Here is a 21259-nt window from a genome sequence, read left to right as displayed (position 1 = left end):
CTAGGCTCATATACTACCACTTGCACTTTCATCACAGTGTAAAGAAGGCGATGAGTAATTTGTGCCCAAACATTAGACCTCTCCAACTGTGAGAAATAGAACCCAATTTCTAGAAGGTTCATTCTCACAAGAGTCAAAATCTATGTTCAAACAAACATGGCATTTCCCAAGTTCATTTGTTGCCTTCTGCTCACATTCATGGAAGCAGGAAGGAGCACACATGCCCCAAATCTGCTCACAATATCAGAGTAGGTAGAATCCTGGGAGTAAAACAGTGCTTGACTAAGGCCACTGACACCATCCTTCCCAATGTAGAAATCACTACAAGCTTCCTAAAATCTGCACAGGCACAAAATATGCCAACTATCTATCTAAAAGACAAGCTTGTTCTCACACTACTGACATCTCTCTTTTAACTGTACACACAGTTCCGAAATATCTTTGGCAGAAAATCAAGAATGAACTTCCTAATAAGAAAGATAGCGTTTGTGAAAACAGATGACGCACAGCACATGTTATGTTTAGTGCAGATGACCGTAAAGTATGTACCAACATGCTATGTGGTTTACTGCTATTAAAAGGAAATTGTTTCCCCTTGAAGAGAGATCACAATTAGTACAAGTTTTGCCAAAAATTTACAGGCAGGGACAGGACAAAAATAAATATATTTTAAAAGAAATTATGTTAAAGTTCAATGTTGCAGGAGTGTCTCAAGAGATGCTATAGAACAATAGCCTAGAGTTATTCTCACAGAGCCAGCTGGAAGCCACCATTAAACTAGGGAAAGAATTACTGGAGCTACAAATGCAAATTCTTGAAGGCAGGTTTGTGCACCAAGGAGGAAGAAGCAGGCAACCTCCATCTAAATGGAAGCAGGTGTCCATAGTAAACAACTGAAGTTTTGCTATGTTACCTCGTTAATGCCAAAAGTTTATTTCTTTATGAGATAAACCCAGAAAAGCAACATTTTAAGTATTAGGCAAAGGATATTAACGACTAAAACTTGTTTCTACTGCTAAAGATCAAAGGAGAAGAGATTTCTGAACAAAATAATTCTTGGCTAAAATGTTTTGAAAACTAAGTTGCTTTACACAAAACAATTATCTGCAAATATTAATAAATCTCAGTGCTTACTGTTGTACTCATGTTTTAAGTATTAAATAAACAAATGCATGTTGGAAGAGGTGGCAAATAAGATATAGAAGCAATACCTGCTCTCCATTTTCTTCAAGCTGATTTCAGTCCTTTCCTTCCCAATGAAATTTGTTACCTTTTGTTATTTATGTGCTCAAGTTTCTCTCATTATGAAAAAAACTAACCTAGTCAGCAGCTTAGCAATTGTCTTAGCAATTTGTTTTAATATAGTTTTAGTGAAATTACAAAAATCAGTGTGAGAAATGTTAGTATATAAGAATGCAACACTGACATGGGTAATTAAAATCAGTAGCTTTATTATTACGCAAGTATTTGATTAGTAGACCTTTTGACTATTCTACAGATGGCAAAAGCAGCATGACAACTGAACAAAACACTTAACTTTGAAAAACAAAAAAGACGAACAAACACTGACAAAGAAAAAGCAATAGATGAAAATACCAGATTAGATCTTGCAGTGTAGTATATTTCTTCTGAACTGTCCGAAAAATCGTTACTGACGGGCTGTTCATCAGACAAAGACCAGAAACTCAGGTTAATTACTTTTAGACTCAAAAACATCTAAGTACAAAGGGACATTGTTGCACGATAGCTGACTCTGCCATTACCGTTTATTAAAGTGTCTAAAGCTTTATACAATATAGCAGGTGGATTAGTATAGCCTTTAGATGTTCAACGGTGACTTAAGAAATGCAAGGACTGGTAATAGGGGTACATTTGTTTTTACTTCTTATCCTATATGCCAATTTTTTTAAAAAAAACCACACATATTTTGTTGTTCTTCTCTGAAAGTTCCAAGCCACAGATTTCCCATCATTCCTGTACTATTATTTCTTACAAAGATTAACAAAGTCTTCTGTCCAGTCAGCTGCATACCCAAAGGCAGTTCCATGTGCCAGGTGGTTTATGGTTCAAAATATGGAACCAGACCAACTTCATAGTTGTAAGTGTATTTACTTCAGTGCAAGTTGGTTCCAAGTGTGTTTCACACTGGGGCATATCAAAGTGCATTGCATGGGGTTCGACTAGATGACCCTCGGGAGCCCCTTCCAACTCTACAACTCTGTGACTGAGTTCTCCCATGTTGCTGACAACTGTGTGTTATAAAAATGCTTAAACCCAAACTGTGACTTCATAGGACACTGTAGCCCAGTTTCAAAGGACTGTAAAACTAGTTTTGTGAGCCTAACTAGGGGGTTGACTCACTCTTCCTTAAATGGCGGACCCTCATGCCTCATATTATTTTTGAGTCTGCAGCAGAAAGGAAAATAGTTTCTACTAGTACATGCCCCTTCTTTGAGCCTAGGTAGCTCTTTAGATCCCAGCAGTCTCACTTGCATCCAACCAACCAACTTTATAGACCTTGGAGCTTCCTTTTTTTAAAAAAAGGAAAAAAAAGGTATGCATAGGAGTTTTAATCAGTAATCTGTCTCCATCTTCCACTGGTACAACAAGATGAGATATGAAGATGTGTATCTTCAACAGAACAAAGCGTTTAAAAGATACTTCTCCTAGACTGGATTTAAAAACCAATTGGCTGATTGGAAAGCAAGCTGCTCTGAAAACTGAAAAAAGGTATAAAGTAAGACTAATGTTGGTAAAGAACAATGCAGAAGAGAACATGCAAATGAAATGGGTGGTCCCCATGCTTAACTTTTTGCTTACAAAGTCAACCAGTATCAGCACTTAAACTTGTGAGTGGGGCAAAAACAGGAGCGGAGGTAGAACCAGACAAGCACTTTAATTGTATTTTATCTGATTTTTGTCCCTCATGGTCTCAAGACAAATAATCTGTTTCCCAAACACAAACTTTTCTTCCATGCCAGTGTTCTGGGTTCAGATTTTATAACTGCATACAATTACTGATAGGTGAATTGTCATACACAAATAATTTTCCCACCTATTTTTTGGTCTCTCTAATCTGTCCACAGCTCAGGAATAGAGCACATGTTTTGTTTGCAGAAGGTCCTAGGATAAATCCCAGGGACTTCCAGGTAGGGTTGAGAAATAAACCCTCAACATCAACTGCAGGTCAGTATAGACCATAAGGAACTAGATGGGAATGGTCTGGCTCATTTGAAAAACGGCAGTTTTGTATGCACCTATCTTGAATAAGAGAGCATGCAATATGGAAGTCAGAATGTGGAATACATGGACCACATGTAGTTATTGTTGAGTAGAGCTATCAAAGAGGCTAAGAAAAACACATAGGAGGCCTTGCAAACAACATACAAGATAGGAACAAGCACTTGAGAAAGAGGGAATGGGATGCAAAAACAAAACAAGTCCACACATTGAGAGCCAATCCTTAAAATATGTGCAAGGAATGCGAATTAGAAGCCAATGTGAAAAGAAAAACAACACTAAATTGAGTAAATTGTTTTCTAGAAGTACAAATCTTTTAAAAAAAATACAACTATATAACCTGCCTAATAATGGTCCATTGGCTATAATCATGAATCAAGAAATAAACTGTGTTTTAGGGCAAATTTCCAGCCCTTGCTCAGAAAGATACATAATTAGAGAAGTGCAAATCTACCATGAAAAATCTGGTAGGCATCCAAATAAAGGTGATTTGGAAAAAATGGTAGAACAGTGGCCTAAGAGATGTTGAAACTGAGAAAGCTGAAGGACTTGATGAATTTCCTGAAGGAAATTTTAGCAGTCAAGACACTTTCCAATATGTATCAGCATGGCTGCTTTAAAGATTATACCAAAGTTATATTTTCTCCAAGGAAAAGTGAAATTACACGGAGATGAAGTAAAATAAGAAATGTCTTTATCATTTTGCTGCATAAAAGTCTTCACGTGTTTCTATCCTGAGAGATAATTAAACACAAGGCCTAAGGACCATCAACACTCCTCAGAATGAGTTCATGATTTAAGAGAATGCAGCAGCTAATCCAACACTGCCTTGTTGGTCATATCCTGAGTGAGAGATCTGCAGAGTTGCCAGCTTAAAACATGATGCCTGCTGGTGCCTTTGAAAGTTTGGAGGCAGTGGAAGAGGATGCAGCTGCCATGCATCAAGTACCATTCTTCTAAAAGACCACACTACTTCCTTGCCTGCTGTACAAAACAAAGCTTCAGCTCCAACCCACACCAGGCAGGGAAAGAAGGGAAGAACAGGAAAGGAGAGCGAAAGAGTCAATTCCTCTCGGCTACCCCAATGTTTAGAAAGCAACAGGCAGAATTGTTGTGCCCTAGCAACTCTTGTTGGGTGCTACCCGTTGAAGACATTAGGAAGCAACATTTGCAAAGGGCAGCAAGAAGTAGATTTCTGCCTCCACTGCTTCCTGTGCTAAAGCAGAGGCTTGTTTGTGGGGAGTTCAGAGCTAAGACGACTTGCCACATTTACTGCCTATTGCTGGACTCTCTGCTATAACACAAAAATGGCAATTAAATCAACAATGAGCAGGCAAATATCTGGGCACAACTGGATGGAATGAACTGGGACAACCACAAGACTCAAGGGTAGACAGCATAGACATCATATGCCCAAGAGCAAGTTTGCATGGGACCTACCTGAATGCAATTCCCTGCTTTCTCAGTACTTTAATCTTTGCCTTGCAGTATATACTAGCCTCCTGGCCACTGGAATGTATCCACACCGCAGGGTTTCTGTCATATGGCAATCTGGTGTACAGCCTTCTATTTGCTGACTACAACTAAGGTCCTGTCTAATGCCATCTCATTGAATAAGGCTCTTTTGTGTTTCCCCCATTGAGTTCTCGGCACTCAAAACTGCTTTCAAACATCTGCCCTCTGCTAATATCCATCTTTCCATACTAATGAGATCTCTGACCTCAGATGTACAGACAGTGATCAAGCATATAACAGCCATGTTTTTTAAGTAAGCAAACTGCAGAACGAGGGTGGCTAACTTTCTTTGATTTGAGGAAGGTATGCCAGTAGTGCGTGTGGCCACCTCACAGACTTCCACTCTCAGTAGCACCGGGCGCTTGTGGCTGATTCAGCGACAGCTTCTTCAGAGAGGCAGAGCAAGCTGCCACCATTGTGACTGCAGCAGTTTTTGGCAGCAGCAAGGAGCAGCTGACTGCCACTGAGCGCTGGCCAGTGCTCTGGAAACATGAAGGAAACCAGCTCCACTATTATTTAAAAAAAAAAACCAGCCCCAATGTTTGGTCAGCGTTCAGGAAACAGATGAGTGCCCCTTCTTGTTCCTGGAGCATTTTGACCAGCTCTGAGTGTCACCATGTAAGGCACCCCAATAAAATGGGTAAAATTTGCCATGGGTTAGTGGGCCATTAAAACTGGCTTGGCAGGCTGGGTCTAGCCCATGAACTCATCACCACTGCTGTAAGGCGAGGCAATACTGTAGCGGGTGCAAGAGCAAAGTGATGCACAGCATGCGGGGTGGTGGGGACCCAGAAGGAAGACATAAGGAAGAACACAAGTTACATGCAACAAGCCAAAATTGATTCATTTGTCTGACGTATCAGGAAGCTGAGGCTGCATAACAGCCTGCCCCACATAAAACTTGTGACCTATCAGACTCTGAGCTAAAGACACATGAGTTGTACTTGTGTAAGTTTTGGCCTGCTGTGTTTCGTGGTTACAGGGTCATGGTGACTCACAAGTCCCCCTTTGCTGCAGTAAGCAAAGTGGGTGAGATTTCTACCTAATTGCCAAATTCAGTGGTCCCACCTTATGAGGAAGCTGCTCAACAGCTTTAGAGAAATATATTTAAACAGGGGTACTCAAAATAGCCTTAAAACAGGAAGGAAGACAGCTATATCTACTTGTGGGATATTTGCTTAAGAATCAGAAGACAGATCTGATTACGTTTTGAAGGATCCCAATTATTCAGAAAAATAATTTTGAGGTCTTGCACAGATATATATATATACACCATACATATCCACAGGAGTCTACAAGTCTTATGCTCCGAATCACAATTTTTTATATGGCATGATTTCATGCAGCAAAACACATACAACTGTGTTACTCACAAACTCATGATGAGGCTCTGTCTCCTTTCTTAAAGGTGGATCAAATTTTACTTGGCCAACTATCGAAGAGAAAAAATGAAATATTCAGAAGTGAGGTCAAAGCATGTAGATACATAAAATGATGATAAAAGCCTTTGGAAAACTAGTCAGAAAGGAAGCATGACATACAGTATTGTATCTTTCTAACATGTCTGTGTGTTTTGCAGCTCTTGGCACTTGGTTTCCAATTGGTTTTTCAAATGCTTCATATCCTTGGGAATACAATGAAGCACTGAGGAAACAGAGCCACATAGAAGAAGCTAGCTCAGCTATGGGCAGTACAGTTAAGGCAACCAATAGCTATGGAAGTAAAGAAACTATATACTTCTAGCAAGACTGAAATTTTTAATCTATGATCATCTAACATAGGCTGGGTGGTAATGAGCTAATACAAATCACCACCATATGTGTGGATATGGAAGACAAATTCACAATTAAGTTTGAAAACTTGTGTGTGTACTTACAGTTTATTTCAGAGCGTGTTTTTTCTTCTCTCACATTTCTGCTTGTTGAATGAATTCTATGAGGCACAAGAAGAGGCTAGGGGAAATATATACATAGTTTAACAAATGAAAAGACAGGTGTTCCATATGTCTCTTGTGAATATTCTTTAAAAAGACCTTTACACAAAATTCTGTATATTGAAAATAACTACATATAAACAGATATTTATCATGACTGAAACCTCTAGTATGAAATGAGGTGGAAGTACAACAGAATGCCCTCCTGTAGAAGCAGCAGTGTAAAAGCATCCTGTGAGTTTAAGCAATTTTAAGGCATAACTTAAAATTCAACGGAGAAGGAGAACCTTGTGAGTTTCAGATTAAAATTCCACATTCCAAAAATAGCATTAGCTCCCAGTGGAAAACTACTTTCAGATAGAAACCAAGTTTCTATCACTTTATATAAAAGTCCATCATCCACAGGGACATAAGTTCTTGGCAGACTGATGTCTACTCCATTGTCTCTATTTATGAGTCTAGACCTGTCACAGCTACTAATGGTATACTATTAATTTTGAAGAAAGCCTTGGGCAAGTCTTTTTTCAATTGAGGGCTGTTTTCTTTCGTTTTTGAAAGAATCCTCCTTTGTCATCAAAGTCACCTTTACTAGTAAGGTATTGCTACTGCAAACATATTGTTTGGTGGAAACTCTTACAGCAAGGTAGGTTTTAAGTGAACTGCATGAATAGATGCAGACAGACAAGGTGATAGTGACATTCTATTTAGTTTTGTAAGCGTGTGTTCATCAGCAACCAGGATGGCTTGGCAAATGGGTCTCAGGGGGGAACACCGAGGCCAATGGTGGTGGCTAATATCCTCTCCCTCTCTCCTTGTTACCTGTGCGTCAGGGCAGCAAGCATGCTATGAATCGTAGCTGTTGTAAACAAAATCTGCCCTTATTTCCTTATGGGGGACACAAGAGCCCTTATAGAGTCCTTTGTAGGTTCTCCATCGGTAGGAGAAAATAACAGAGGCCAGCCAGAGAATATTGAGAAGCAAAGGAGCTCGTAAGCCTGATCTTTATTAAAGCTGTTGCAACAGGGTGCTCCCCTCACACGGAGGAGGACCCAGAACAAAGGGGTGCCTGCCCTTATATAGACATTTTAAATTCTTTGACCTGGAGTTCAAGACCACCCCTCCATACATACATCACAGAAGGGGTGTAACCCAAGACCACCCCCCACAAACATCATACCTACATCACAGAAATGGTGGTCTACAACAGAAATTTGAATGTTGTTGTTTTTCCTGTCTGCCAGGTTATCTGATAATGCCTTATCTGATTGCCTTTCCTGGTAGTCTGGCCATTCATTTGAAATGGTGATTACCCAATTCCTGAGACAATGGAAAGGTTCCCTCAGCCCCTCCCTCCTTGCAGAGAAAACATTTGGTCAGTTTGGGAGTCAAAATGGTTTCAGGACGGTCTTCCTGTGCTGCTCTAGACATGTGGTCCACATATCTATGTACATGCTTGGTTGGTACATTTATGAACACACACACACACACACACACACACACACACACACACACACACATATATATGACCTTAATTTTTTTATTACATAGCAACAGTGAAGATTACAGCCACCGGCTGAAAAAGGGACCCTTACCTTCAAACTAGTCAACTGATTTTTTTGGGGGGGGGGACTAGGGTAGCATAAGCCTGCTCTGGAGGCACCTTGCCCAGGTGCTAGCTCTGCTTTACCACCAGTTTCTCTATTTAGCTCCCCCAATATGGGTGCATTGTAAACTTGTTGGGGTGCTAGTGGAGAATTACAAGTAGAAACCATTCCAGAAGTTATGCTTTCAGCAAAACTAAAGTTATAAAACCTGAAATAAAGATTTTGCTATATAGGCGTTTAGACGAGACACTGAACTACAGCCCCCTCTAGCAACCTAAAGTATTTATCTCAGTGTTATAGGGATTAAATCCAAGTAAGCTTCAGGATGCATCCTGAAGGGTAAAGCAGCCTAAGCTAGCTAAGAATGCATCCCAGCTTCACATTGTAATTAGCCACTAAAGATTTTCCTCTAATGCTCCTAAGTGGCATCCTTATCAGTCAATCAAAAACAAACCACCAGTTCAATACAAGGCCTGGAAACTGCCTTATTGTTTCAGATAACTAGTTTGTGGAAACAGATGAGGAAGTGTCCTAAGCTCCGTAAGCAATGACGTAGTAACAAGTAATAATTCAAGTATGAGCATCTTCAGAAATGCTTAGGCTGCAAAGAGCTCCATCTCAGTGAATTCATGGCAAATGAGGGGACTGGAAGATTGTTTTCCTACAGTACAGTAAAAGGGTTTTGGCTACTTTGAGTCTAAAGAGTGGACAAGGTTCACAGAATCTCTGACTCTTTCAATATTTTTTTAGACAACTAAAATGTGCATTGTCAATATATACTTACGCAAACCTTAACATGGGAGATAAACCACAGCACACACCCCATGCAATGATGGGAGATACAACGGTAACGAACTGCTTGGAGCTACAAAAAAGCCTGTAGCACACTATTCTGAGCAGTGCTAGTGTCTGTTGCATGGTCTCTGGGCTCTGTGGTGTCTCAGAGACCAGCTAAGTCTGGGGTCCTGAGGATGAGGGCAAGAGAAATTGTGCCCATTGTCTGGCATTTATTGTTGAGTTCAACTAGTAAGCAGAATCAGTGCAGCATAGCAGCTAAAGAGCACGAGTCCGGTCTCATTGGGTAAGTCACTCTCTCTCAATCCAGGATTCCTTTCTCACCAGTTTCACTCATTCATGAGACAAGTTCTAGAAATTCAGATATTCGCAACCACCCTCCTTATCCTCACATTACCTGACATGGGGAAGGTGTCTCAGATATAGCTCAGATGTTTTATTTCAAAACTGCAAACGCACTGACTACTATAAGAAAAAAGTATTCTCACCTCAGGATCATCATCATCAAAATCATGATAGGTGGAATGATCAGGATTATTCATTTTATCCAACAGTTCAATAGCAAGCGTCCGGGTCAAGGGCTGGGTAACAAAAGGATGCTGAAGAGACAAAATGAAGCAGGAAAGAAAGCAAATGGAATTTGCACTAGAATTTGAAAATTTTAACATAGATAGAAGTTGGGCGAGCTCCCTAAAACCAGGAGTAAAAACAAAGTTTAAGTCTCCCCACGGTTATCAAGGCAAAGTTCAGTCAAGTGCTCACTTTTCCTGCCCACTCCCACATGGGAACACACAGACTAAAGAAAGAAGCAGCAGCTCATATGATTCTATGTATAGGGGAGGAAATCAAATAAACAAAAATAGGTGTTCCATAGGGCCTCAGCACACCAATCGTTGAACCAACCGGATATTGTATAACATAATACGCCACCCCAACCAACTGGTTCCCCCCACCGGGAATGATTTGCCTCGGCACCTCCTTATGGAAGGTTTCTTCACATAAGGACAATACTACAGACAGCATTTTAACACAGTGGAAAACAATAAAACATAAGTTATACCTGTAATAGTTTTTCAGCTGTGGGTCTTTTCTTAGGATTCTTTGTAAGTGCCATTTTCACAAAATGGTGGAAGCTATTTGACCTTTAAAATGTAATTGCAAGCTTTAGAAGGTTATTTGGTGAATACAATAATCAATACAGTGTGGCTATATAACAAAGGTATTTACCATTTCATTTTGTCCTTTAGCTTGGGAGACTGAAAGTTGCTTTTTGTCATTAGAAAGAGTGCTCTGAAAAGCAAGAACAGTTGTTACTTGCTGTTTAAGAACTACAAAATCGATATTATTTTATATCCAGGAACAAAAACTCTGAGATGCCTTCAGTAGGGGAAATTTTGTTTGTTTAAAAAGGAAACGAAAACAAAAAACACCCCACTCTATCAATGGGCCAATAACATTCAGGTAGAATGAACAAGGCAAGAATAGCATCTATCTGATTTACATCATAAATTAAATGCAACAGCAATCTATCTTGGGTTTTTTTTTAAAAAATGTTGAGTGTCTTTGATGACAGGGATTCCTATACTTATTTGAGGCCTTACTGTTTGGTTCTGTAAAGACCCTGTGCACCTGGAACACAGCTTCTGTAAGACTCTTGCAAACATGACTCTCATTTCCCCCATCAGCTGCCTTGGCATGTGATCTTCTGAGAGCAGTGCAATAGCCAAAGCTCTTCAGCTGTTACAAGCAGCACTCTGGATGGCTCTTCTTCAGGCCTCTAGCACACAGGCTACATCAGGCATAGGCAAACTCGGCCCTCCAGATGTTTTGGGACTACAACTCCCATCATCCCTAGCTAACAGGACCAGTGGTCAGGGATGATGGGAATTGTAGTCACAAAACATATGGAGGGCTGAGTTTGCCTATGCCTGGGCTACATCTATTATGTGATAGCTCAGGAAGAATTGTCAAAAGGATGCTACTAGTAATTTGCAGGACATCTACTACTGAACGGCTGAAGTGGGTTGAAGCACACTCAGAAGACAGCATGTGTGTGCAGGGGAAAGGAATGTAAACCAAAAGCTCTTGAGAGACCTGAAGTCACCACTGCTGCCCATGTCTGAAGGTTCATTTTTCCATCCCTCTATTGTCTCTAGCTAAGCAGGCTTTTATGATAACTGAATATCTATTTTGGAAAGAGACTTTAGAAATGGCAACCACATAAACCCTGTATCATAAAGCCTTAAAGAAAGAGAACGATCCCCTGCCCACATTTTTCATATTTGAAACTGTTCCAGAGCGCTTTCCTAGAGACATAAGGAAGAAATAAAAGGAAAGAATCACACCTTTCCTTCTTTTTCCTTCCTCTATCAAACAGTTGCCAAAGCTGACTGTGCAGGCCATCTGTCAATGGACAGAAAAATGCAAACATGCAGGCAGGTTCTGTATTCTGTGGTTAGTACGTTCCTTTTAAGAAAACCTGAAAATCACACGTATCCTCTCGTAGTTATTTTCCTATTTTCCAGCTTTACATACATTTACCAACCTCATTGGATGCAAGTCAAACATAGGGGGCTGAAGTTCTGCTAGTTCTATAGCAGTTATTCCAACAGCCCACAGGTCACAGAGCTGATTATAGCCACCCTTCCTTTCAACTGCAGCAACTTCAGGGGCCATCCTAAAAATTAGAGAACACTAGATTGGAATATGCAGCAAGTTCTAATTCTTAAATTTTGGAAACACAATGCAGCCCAAGCAATTTTCAATAAATTTCGGTGTTAATCTCCCTGTTGTTCATTAATTAATTGTTTTAATTAAGCCACAAACAGCAAATGCCCTCCTACCTTCACGTGTCGCAATGCCAGGTCAAGGTTGCTGTTTTCCAATTTGCCTGCCAACATTTCAACCGGCTATTCTAATTGTATCATTAACATTTTACAACATTTATCTCCATGCTACAAGATCTATAAATACACACCCTCAACTGCTTTTGAGGACTCTTTCTTTTGGGTAATTGGCAACCATAACTTTGCCCAAGTACTGTGTGAAGATTGAGAAAGACATGCCTACTGCAAGTCCTTCAAAAATGAATCCACAATCCATGCTGAATCCCCTACTGCCCAAATGCTGATCGAGCGACAACCCACAAATCCTGATTCTGTCATCTCAAAACAAATGTTACACAATTCATAAAGGTTTCCCCATCCACTTCAGGATAAAATGCAGCTCGTTATATTTTTATCCATGCAATAAGTATTACTAAAGAAAGGACAATTACCAATATGGTGTTCCAATGAAAGATTTCCTTTTAGCAATTGTAGCTGTTATTTGTGCTGCTACTCCAAAATCAGCTGTAAAAGATTTGCAGGCAATGTGATGTAATAATTAACATGCTTATTGTAACAAACAGAACAGTCAGAGTTTTATGCAGTCCAGATATTTACAAACTGGTTGGAACAACTTTTGAAAGCCTTTTTAATCTTTGTTTCATATTTCCCTCTAACTATGCAATTATCCTCAAAGTGCAAGAAAGGCCACATTAAGCAATTCCTTCCCATTTCTAAGACAATTAGTCTTTTCATTTTGAATGGGCTACCTTGCAGCCTGCTCCTGCACCCTTCTGTTTCTTCCTTCTATTGTCTTCATCTAAACTGTACAATAAATATTGGTCACCATCCAAAAGAGCTTCTAAGTGTATGCAGGTGAAAAATTCACATACAAACAAAGCTTCCTAGTTTCCAGCCCAGCAGTTCTGACAGCTGAAGAGGAAAGCCTTCTTTGAAAAAGAAAAAGATGAACAGCAGCTTATCTCTGCAATCATTCTGGTAAAAACTTCAAAGCAAAAACTTGCCAGGCACACATACAACTTCTTTGGATTGTGACTGTACGCTTTCTGCTTTCCTAAGCAAAGCTACAAATAATGATACGATGCTTTGCTGCTCAACCATCTGGATGATCGTACTACAACATATAGTAAAGTGTATATAGAAGTGAACGTACCTACCTAATTTCACATAGCCGTTATCAGTTAAAAGAATATTTGCTCCCTGGAGGGGGGAAATGGCAACAGACAGCTTTTTAGACTTCATGTTCTTTTAACTGTTTTGACACCACGAACATGCTACTTAATATTCAGAATATAAATGCTAGGAATGGAACAAAACTATAGTGCCATTCTTGCATATATATTTTTTAAAAAGGATAGCAACTATAGAACCATATTTGCAAATGTAAAGAGAGGGGTGGCAAGCAATACCCACCCTCAGGGTGATGATTACAGAGCTGTCCACCCTCATATCAAGACAAATTGGAACCAATGCCATAAATAGGATATCCTAATTGGAATATATGTCATCATGAAATATGGCACAGCAACATTGCTTTATTTTATTAAGTTAAACTGGAACTAAGTATACTTCTGCAAAGTATACACTTTGGCTCTTCTTTGCCAGTAAAATAGCATTTTGGGTACAACAAACCACAGATATCCTTTACAAGATGTTGTTCAAACAGAAATAACATATGGTGCTTCCCTAAAATCATCAGCTTGAATCCTCATTAGCCCAAGCCAACTTCAGTTCGTAAACCCCCTTCACAGGTCACCCCTGAGGTTTGACAGACCCTGTAAGAATGGCAGGTTAATTTCACCCAAGGTGATTTCAGTCGCTAATGTAAATCAGTGATTCCTCCTCCCCCTGCAACCCTCCAGCATCAGTTCACAGAGACCTTCAGCTCCCAGTGTTCCAAACCCAGGGAGATGAAGGATGGGGCTTTCTTCAAACTGTCAAACCTTGGTATAGATCCGGAAAAGCATGAGCACAGTGGAGCTTTCTTGATCTCTTTCCTTTCTGCACTCCCCAGAGTTATTCCTAAGGTAGGAGGGCCTTCTGGAATATCATAGGACTGCAACACACACCCCTTAAATAGGAAAGTGTCTTCTGCTTGTGCAAGGGGAACTCTATAGATTCCACTTTATGTCTTCATCAATTTAAACTGTATTTTGCATCATCCACATGCAACACAGATATAATCCCACAGGAACAGAAAAGCCATTATAACATAACTGAAACAAAACCTCTGCCAAAGCACTTCACTAGACCTTTTAAAATGACATTTCTGCCTTCTTCCTACAATACATTTATATGATCCCAATTTTTAAAACCAATGGGACATAAAATCATTATTTCATGGTTAACATTTTAACTGAGAACTGTATACACCACATGAAACAATTCAAAGAATCACCTACCTTTATGTCTCTGTGCATTTTTCCTCTACTGTGAAGGTAATATAATCCCTATAGTTTAAAAAAAAAAGCCATTGGAAAAAGTTGCCTGTGTAAATTCATGTTTTATTCTATACAGGGGGAAAACCAACTAGACGAAAAAAAGCTAAATGGTGTCTCTGCTATGTGTCTGGATTGTATTTTCATTCACATCACTGCAGGACCAACCTACATTTGAAAGGCTGACAGAAGGAATAAGGAAGGAAGCGGAAACAAGACAGATTCACTCTCTCCTTTCAAGGCAAAAAGTCGGCAGTGAACATCTTCAGAAAAGCATCTCAGATAACTCAAATTTAGGCAACGGCAAAAACCATGACAGAAGCCCATAGCTATACTGAAGCCTGCAATCGTAGGTAGCGCACTTATGTTCCTTCCTTCTGAGCAAATGTGTTTGGAATTTGGGTGCTGCTTGTACTGGCGGTTCATCAGCAAATACAAATAATCAAAAGTACGCAAGAATTTTTTGTGAGCTACAGAGCAGTACATCTGATGCCTAAGATTCTAAGCCATAAGATAGGTATGTTTCTCTGCAGCACCCTAAGCCAACACACACACATGTAATACATAGGCAAATGCATAAGCTGCAGCACTGACTCCTTTGTGGGGGAGGCAACTAAGAACTGGACAAGAAAAATATGTGGCAAATCTGGCTGGGAAACCCAGACAGATGGGTGGGGTATTAATAATTATTAATTATTATTATTATTATTATTATTATTAAGAGCAATACCTAGAATTAATGCACAATTCCGCATCCGTCAGTATTCAGCAAAAGATGGCGACTTATCTTTTTTCCTCCAGATTATTTCTATGCTAAAGGCTAACAATATAAGAATAATATTCACCTGTAGTGTTTCTCTGCTAACATAAGCAATTTGCTGCTCCGAAAGAGGTCCAGTTACTAGAAGAAAAGAGCCCCCCCCAACAAAAAATTAGAATGTTCACCGCAATTTCACTGTTACTCTTCAACACCTCACTGCAATTTCGTTCCCTTACCGTTTCTCACATGCGTGCGCATGCATGCACGCAGTTAATATTCCTAGCCCGGAAGCAGAAGAAATACCACCACTTCACATTTTGCCAGAAAGCCAAGGCAGGCTCACATATAAGGATTTTGGCTGGAATTCATAGTGATGCTCCAAAGGACCAAGGCACAATTCTGTTTGGAGGATGTCTTACCCCTTTTGCCCAGATTAGAAAAACCTAACAACGATGTTTTTCACGTACTGGGTCCCAAAGCGTGAAACTCCCTACCTCCATATATTGGCCTTTGTTTCTCCCTACTCACCCTTACAGTGCAGCTGCAAACAAGCCCCTTTTTGTTCTATACTTGGCTTTCAAGAGTTGCCTTTGTTTTCCTTTCCATATCTTTCTTTTGCGACGTTTCTCCCTTTTAAAGAACTTGCTTGGTATTTTAGGGTATTTTATTATTTCTGTAAATCCTTGTCTATTCTTTCTCAGGCCCCCAAGAGTGATCTGGGGGGTGTGTGTGTCAGTAGGGGAGTGTATCTAAACAGCCCAAACTCTCAGGTTCTACATACTTTAGAAACTATGATCAGAGTACCATGAGCTCAGTTTCTTGGAGGGGGGAGTTGTGGAAGTTTATAATCAGATGATCTAAACTGAACTCTAGATGTAGCTAACATGGAACAAGTTGTAAGAACTATTCTGTCTAAGAATCTCATGGAAATACATAGAAGATTGTGCTTAAAATCTTTTGGATTTTACGACTTGCGTATCTAACGGTTGACACTGGCCTGGGTGAGAGAAACAGCTTGGAAATTAATTAAGAAGCAGAATATTTCACTCTTTTAAAAAGCAGGTTTGCAGCCAAAATCAGTAGTAACAGGAAAGCATTAGCTCCTGACATCTGTTCAGCCACACACGTAAAATAAGCTCATTTCCTAACACACAGGTGGCACCATCACAAGGACACCATCAATCACTGTGTAACAGAGAAACACAGGAATGACGAGGCATAACGAAATAACACAATATGCCTGTAGGAGAGAAGAGCTCTCTTCTTTGTCGAGCATAAAAGAGTGACACAGCTTGAGTAACAGAAAGGTCACACTATCATTCAACGGGAGGGGAAACCCTCCACTTTCCCTCCCTGTGAATTTTGTTCAGCAATTGCAAGTGGAGAAAATGCCGTCTAGAGAAATAAGGGGAGGAGATTAGCAAGAATAGCAAGGAAACTGCTTTGCAGCCCAGCAGAACCCCAGCCAATAACAATATGCTGCAGTTTGTCCAGGTTTCTGCTGAAATATGAGCAAGCATCATCACTGGGTTAAATCCCTTCCATGCTGTGCAAATAAGACTTTTGAGTGGGGCCGCACTCTGACGCTGGGCATATTTGGGGCAGCAAACTCTGCCTTCAGCATACTGAAAACTGTTCCACACTAGGTGGGCCAAACAAGCTTGTTACCAGGGTACATGTTATATTAGTAAGTCCACACACGTGGCATATTATACTCAATAAGGAGATTTGGTTGGCATTTTCCAAACCCTGCTGTATACTTGACTAGCAGCGAAAATCAAAACATCCAACTATTCAACATTCAATCTAATAAGATTAAATGTCTCTGACAAACTTTGCTGAGCAATAAGTAACAATGCTGGGATCCTAAGCATACTTTCATTTTGCTGTTTTTACCACTAATTGACTTGTTCCCCTGTTAGAACTGTTTTCAAATTTTGTTGCAATTTATCTATTTACAAGAGGAACCTGCAACAAAATGTTGCAGCATATCCTCCTTTCTGTTTGGGGTTACAGACAGCTATTCCATTCAAGCAGGGCATTCCACTTTCTCTTTTCCAACAGACACTTGGAATTAGGTGGTTACTAAACATGATCAGTCCTCATTGAGATGTTCCCTAAGTACAGTGGTACTTCGGTTTACGAACTTAATCCGTTCCGGAAGTCCGTTCTTAAACCGAAACAGTTCTTAAACCGAGGCGTGCTTTCCCTAACGAGGCCTCCCACCATCGGAGCGCCCTCCCACCGTTCAGATTCCATTATTAGACCGAGGTAAAGTTCTCAAACCAAGACAATACTTCTGGTTTTGCAGAGTTCATAAACCAAATCGTTCGTAAACAGGACTGTTCTTAAACCGATGTACCACTGTATAACAATTCTTCCCTATTGTTTCTCAGAGGCCCCATTACGGCTCCACTTCTGTTGGCACTTGCCAACTGAGTTTTGTTATTAGAGGGAGCCATCTGTAAGCTGCCTTGGGTTTGATATTATAACAGAAAGGCAGGAAACGAAATGTAAAAGCAAACATATTAAATTCCACTGAGAGCAATAGGACTTTTTCACTATCACATATCCAGAAAGCAACAGGGATTGTTACAAGATGTGCAGAATTTCAGGTCAATTTACTTGTTTCACAGTTTTTATTTAAGGGATGGTGGTGTGCAAAGAGATTCTACTATTATTAAAACACAGATGTGTGTTGAATATATTAAGGTAAAATGGAAGTTTAGAAGTGGATTATCCATCCTCTAATCTCCTTTAACCTGAGTGTCTTACATAACTACCTTCTTACAACTGTAACCAACTACAAGCTTTCATAACTGCCAGTGCTGAAAGCAAAACAAGGTAATATTCAGAAAAAGAATTAAGGCAGAAGGGCTCTTATACTGAGCAGTTATTAGTCAATGAATATTCATATTACAGTGGTACCTTGGTTTACAACCATAATCCGTTCTGGAGGTCTGGTTGTAAACCAAAACAGGTTGTAACCCAAGGCGCTCTTTCGCCAGTGGGGCCTTCCCCCCAAAATTGGTTGTAATCCAAAAAAATGGGTTGTAATCCAAAAAAAGGGACATGCACTTCTGGGTTTGACGTGGTTGTAATCCAAAACGGTTGTAATCCAAAGTGGTTGCAAACCAAGATACCACTGTATAGTCAAGAGGCTTGGCCTGTTATTTTGTGGTGCCTGTAGGCTATATAGTTCATACATTATATATATTTTCTTGGCTTTAAAATAAACTTTTCTAGGTCCAACCGGGAATTATTAAAGGAGTCAACAGAGCCCTCTTAATTTTCCACCTCCTATCTGCAGTTCCCAAGAAGAATTACACCTCTCTTTAACTTACCATGGTAAATGTCCTGCAATGAACCACCTCCACAGAACTCCATGCAAATCCACAGTTTATCACGTCTAAAAATCAAATTTTATTAGTTTTGCATATTTATAAACAATAAATAAATGGTTAGCAATGGCAACTTTGCCCTACTTTTTGGATAAGCACTAAAGCCTGCACCTTTTGCCCTGCACAACTCTCCCTTATCTATCTCCTGCAGTGAACTCCAAAACTGACAAAGAGTGCTCTCCTCTTTGAATTGGGCACCACATCCATATTCAGAAGTGTTCTCTGTCACTGTTACATAACTATGGGCTTTTCTTCTTGGAAGAGGTGCTGAAGGAAATTATGCAATACCATTTGGTGGTGGCATTTCAATGGCCAGTCTTTGGAGAATTGGTTGGTATTTCATTCTATTAGGATTTTTCTCAGTTTTCTACTGTCAATGCTTACACTTCTGGTTTTAAAATGATGTAACCAATCTACGGCCTTCAGAGTAAGCAGGGAAAAAAATCTAAAATAAATACAAAACCACATGAGGCAGCACATAACACACCGACATGGTTCAAAATGCTGTCCAAATGCAGAAGTTGAGACACAGTAACAATTAAATATGCCGCACAATGTAAAAAAAGATGCAGGACACATCTAAATAATTATGCTGCATCTCAGCTTCCTGGCTAATTTACTATATTTGCCACAAATGTAACAGCACACATTCTTTCATTCTGATAAAACTGCAAACTAGCCACACAAGATTTGCCTTGCTATTTTAGGAAACTGCAGTTACTTCCAGATCATAAAGAGTCTTAACAAGGGAAGTCTGCATTGCAGGGGGGTGGATAGATGATCCTTGTGGTCCCTTCCCAACTGTACAATTATATGAGTCTATGAATTGCATGGTTTTCATGAATAAGGATGTTGGAATTCAATGGAATTCATGCTACTTGAAGTAACTCAATGAGCCTTCACTAAAAAGCCAGCCTGATTAAACTCAATGAGTCTTAAGAAAACAAGTATGAAACAGCTTTAAATAAACTGCTGAAGGCAAAAATATCTTCAGCTAAGGTTCAACAGCCATGTCAAAAATGTGGTTAAATTCAATCATAAATGGTCCCGGAAACATTCAAAGCAGCATATTTAGGCTTGATGTGCTCTGAGTAGTTCTAATGAGAGTTTAGAAGGAACTACTCAGGGAACATCTTTATAAACAACTTGGATAAAGGAATTGAGGAGATGCTTAGCCGATTTGCAGATGACACCAAACTGGGAGGGGTAGCCATTGCCACAGAAGACAGAATCAAAAAGTGAATGCTCTTCTATGCTGCATTGACAGAAGTATAGCATCCAGTTCAATGGAAGTAACAGCACCACTCTATTCTGTCTTGGTCAGGCCGCATCTGGAATACTGTAGGGCTGTCTCAATACATTGTAGGCCCAACACATGTGGCTGGACTTTGAATGGGTAATCTGGCCTTTGAGATATATATCATTAGGAGCCACCCAATTAACTAGGCTGTAATTTGCTTTAACAGATTTTAAAATTGTATTTTTAAATTATTGTAACTCGTCTGGGGACCTTATATGGTGAAGGGTGGATAAGAAATCTAATAAAAATACAAAGACTCTTCCATGAATAGGATGACTTCACCTGTTCACAGAAGAACACCATTTAATACAACCCTTTATCAGAACCTCAGCCTTAATACATCAAAGCAACACTGTCAACTGCATATCTATAGGCCAATGGTCACAATAAAGAATCTCAACAATGAAGTAATTCATAATTAAGTAACAAGACATTTCTAAACTGTAATAAAACAGGCATAGCTGTGACAGTTAATTAGGACGATCAACTCTGCCCCACCCCTGACAAGTCTCTTGTACCTACAGCTAGAGGCATTTGGAAATTTGGCAAGAGGGGTTCCCCCAAACCCCACCCCATCACAACAATGATAACTGAATACCAAGAAGAGCTTCACTTGATACATTTCTGTTTTTCTGGCCAAGAAGCCATGCATAAGGAAAAGCTGACAACCTGATTAACAAGAGAAACAGCTGGAGAGGAATGTCTTGGTCTTTAACGCAATACAGAGAAAGTGCTGGCCAATACAGGAAAAGTACTCTGCAGAAGTATAATAAGGATTTGTTCAACTGAGGGATGATAGCATTAATTGATTAGCCAGCCGTGACTGATTAATTCTTTGATTACAGATTAAAAGGATCAACTGTACTCTCAAAGCAAAAGACTCCATCTGGCTCCTCCACTCTGACTAGGTTCCATCTTCATCCTTCTTTGTGCTGGAGGAGAAGTACCCATGAAGCCCAGGGAAATGGCGTAGAGCAATGAGGCAAGAACTTGTGATGGGGAGAAGAGAGCCTACATAATCGTTTTCCAGAAAAAGGATTATCGTGCCCTCTGTATACTCTAGGGCAGGAACCACCAAGGAGTTTGAAGTGATTTGCTATGGATATGAGAAAACAGACAAAACAAACTCCCTAGGGAGTGCAGCATGCCACAGATAATTAAAACTTGGTACTGGCAAATCCCCTCCCGATGCCCCCCACCCCCACCATCCAAATTCAGGGTCATAATAGGTCTTTTATTTTTGCAAGCAGCGAAGAATTCTTAGAAGAATAAAATACACCATAAAAATATACCTGAGATAGCTGCCAAAATAAGCAACAATGTTTGCATGCTTACAGTCTTTCATCATAATGATTTCCTGCTGCACAACAGCAAAATCTTCGCCTACAATAGAGAGCACATTTTTTTAGTAACTCAGTAAGGGATGA

General features: G+C 39.9%; 1 protein-coding gene across 9 annotated transcripts in view; it reads right to left on the bottom strand.

Moving 5' to 3' along the window:
- MAP4K3 (mitogen-activated protein kinase kinase kinase kinase 3) overlaps window positions 1-21259 on the bottom strand; it is a 64966-nt gene that overhangs the window by 31547 nt on the left and 12160 nt on the right. For 4 of the 9 annotated variants that reach the window (XM_083605044.1, XM_083605041.1, XM_083605042.1 and 1 more), the window contains exons 3-15: window positions 21125-21215; window positions 18476-18540; window positions 15217-15272; window positions 14336-14383; window positions 13091-13133; window positions 12365-12437; window positions 11633-11764; window positions 10315-10377; window positions 10148-10229; window positions 9576-9686; window positions 6632-6707; window positions 6129-6187; window positions 1597-1659 (exon numbers count right to left, since the gene is read on the bottom strand). In XM_083605044.1, coding sequence (XP_083461170.1) covers window positions 1597-1659; window positions 6129-6187; window positions 6632-6707; window positions 9576-9686; window positions 10148-10229; window positions 10315-10377; window positions 11633-11764; window positions 12365-12437; window positions 13091-13133; window positions 14336-14383; window positions 15217-15272; window positions 18476-18540; window positions 21125-21215 — 962 coding nt within the window. Of the gene's footprint in view, window positions 1-1596; window positions 1660-6128; window positions 6188-6631; window positions 6708-9575; window positions 9687-10147; window positions 10230-10314; window positions 10378-11632; window positions 11765-12364; window positions 12438-13086; window positions 13134-14335; window positions 14384-15216; window positions 15273-18475; window positions 18541-21124; window positions 21216-21259 lie in introns of those variants that run through there. The other 5 variants (XM_083605048.1, XM_083605047.1, XM_083605043.1 and 2 more) reach the window with 2 other exon arrangements.

Source organism: Podarcis filfolensis (assembly GCF_964270895.1).
Source record: "Podarcis filfolensis genome assembly, chromosome: 3".
In the NCBI taxonomy this organism is placed as follows: Eukaryota; Metazoa; Chordata; class Lepidosauria; order Squamata; family Lacertidae; genus Podarcis; species Podarcis filfolensis.
This window is presented reverse-complemented; position numbering and strand designations above follow the sequence as displayed.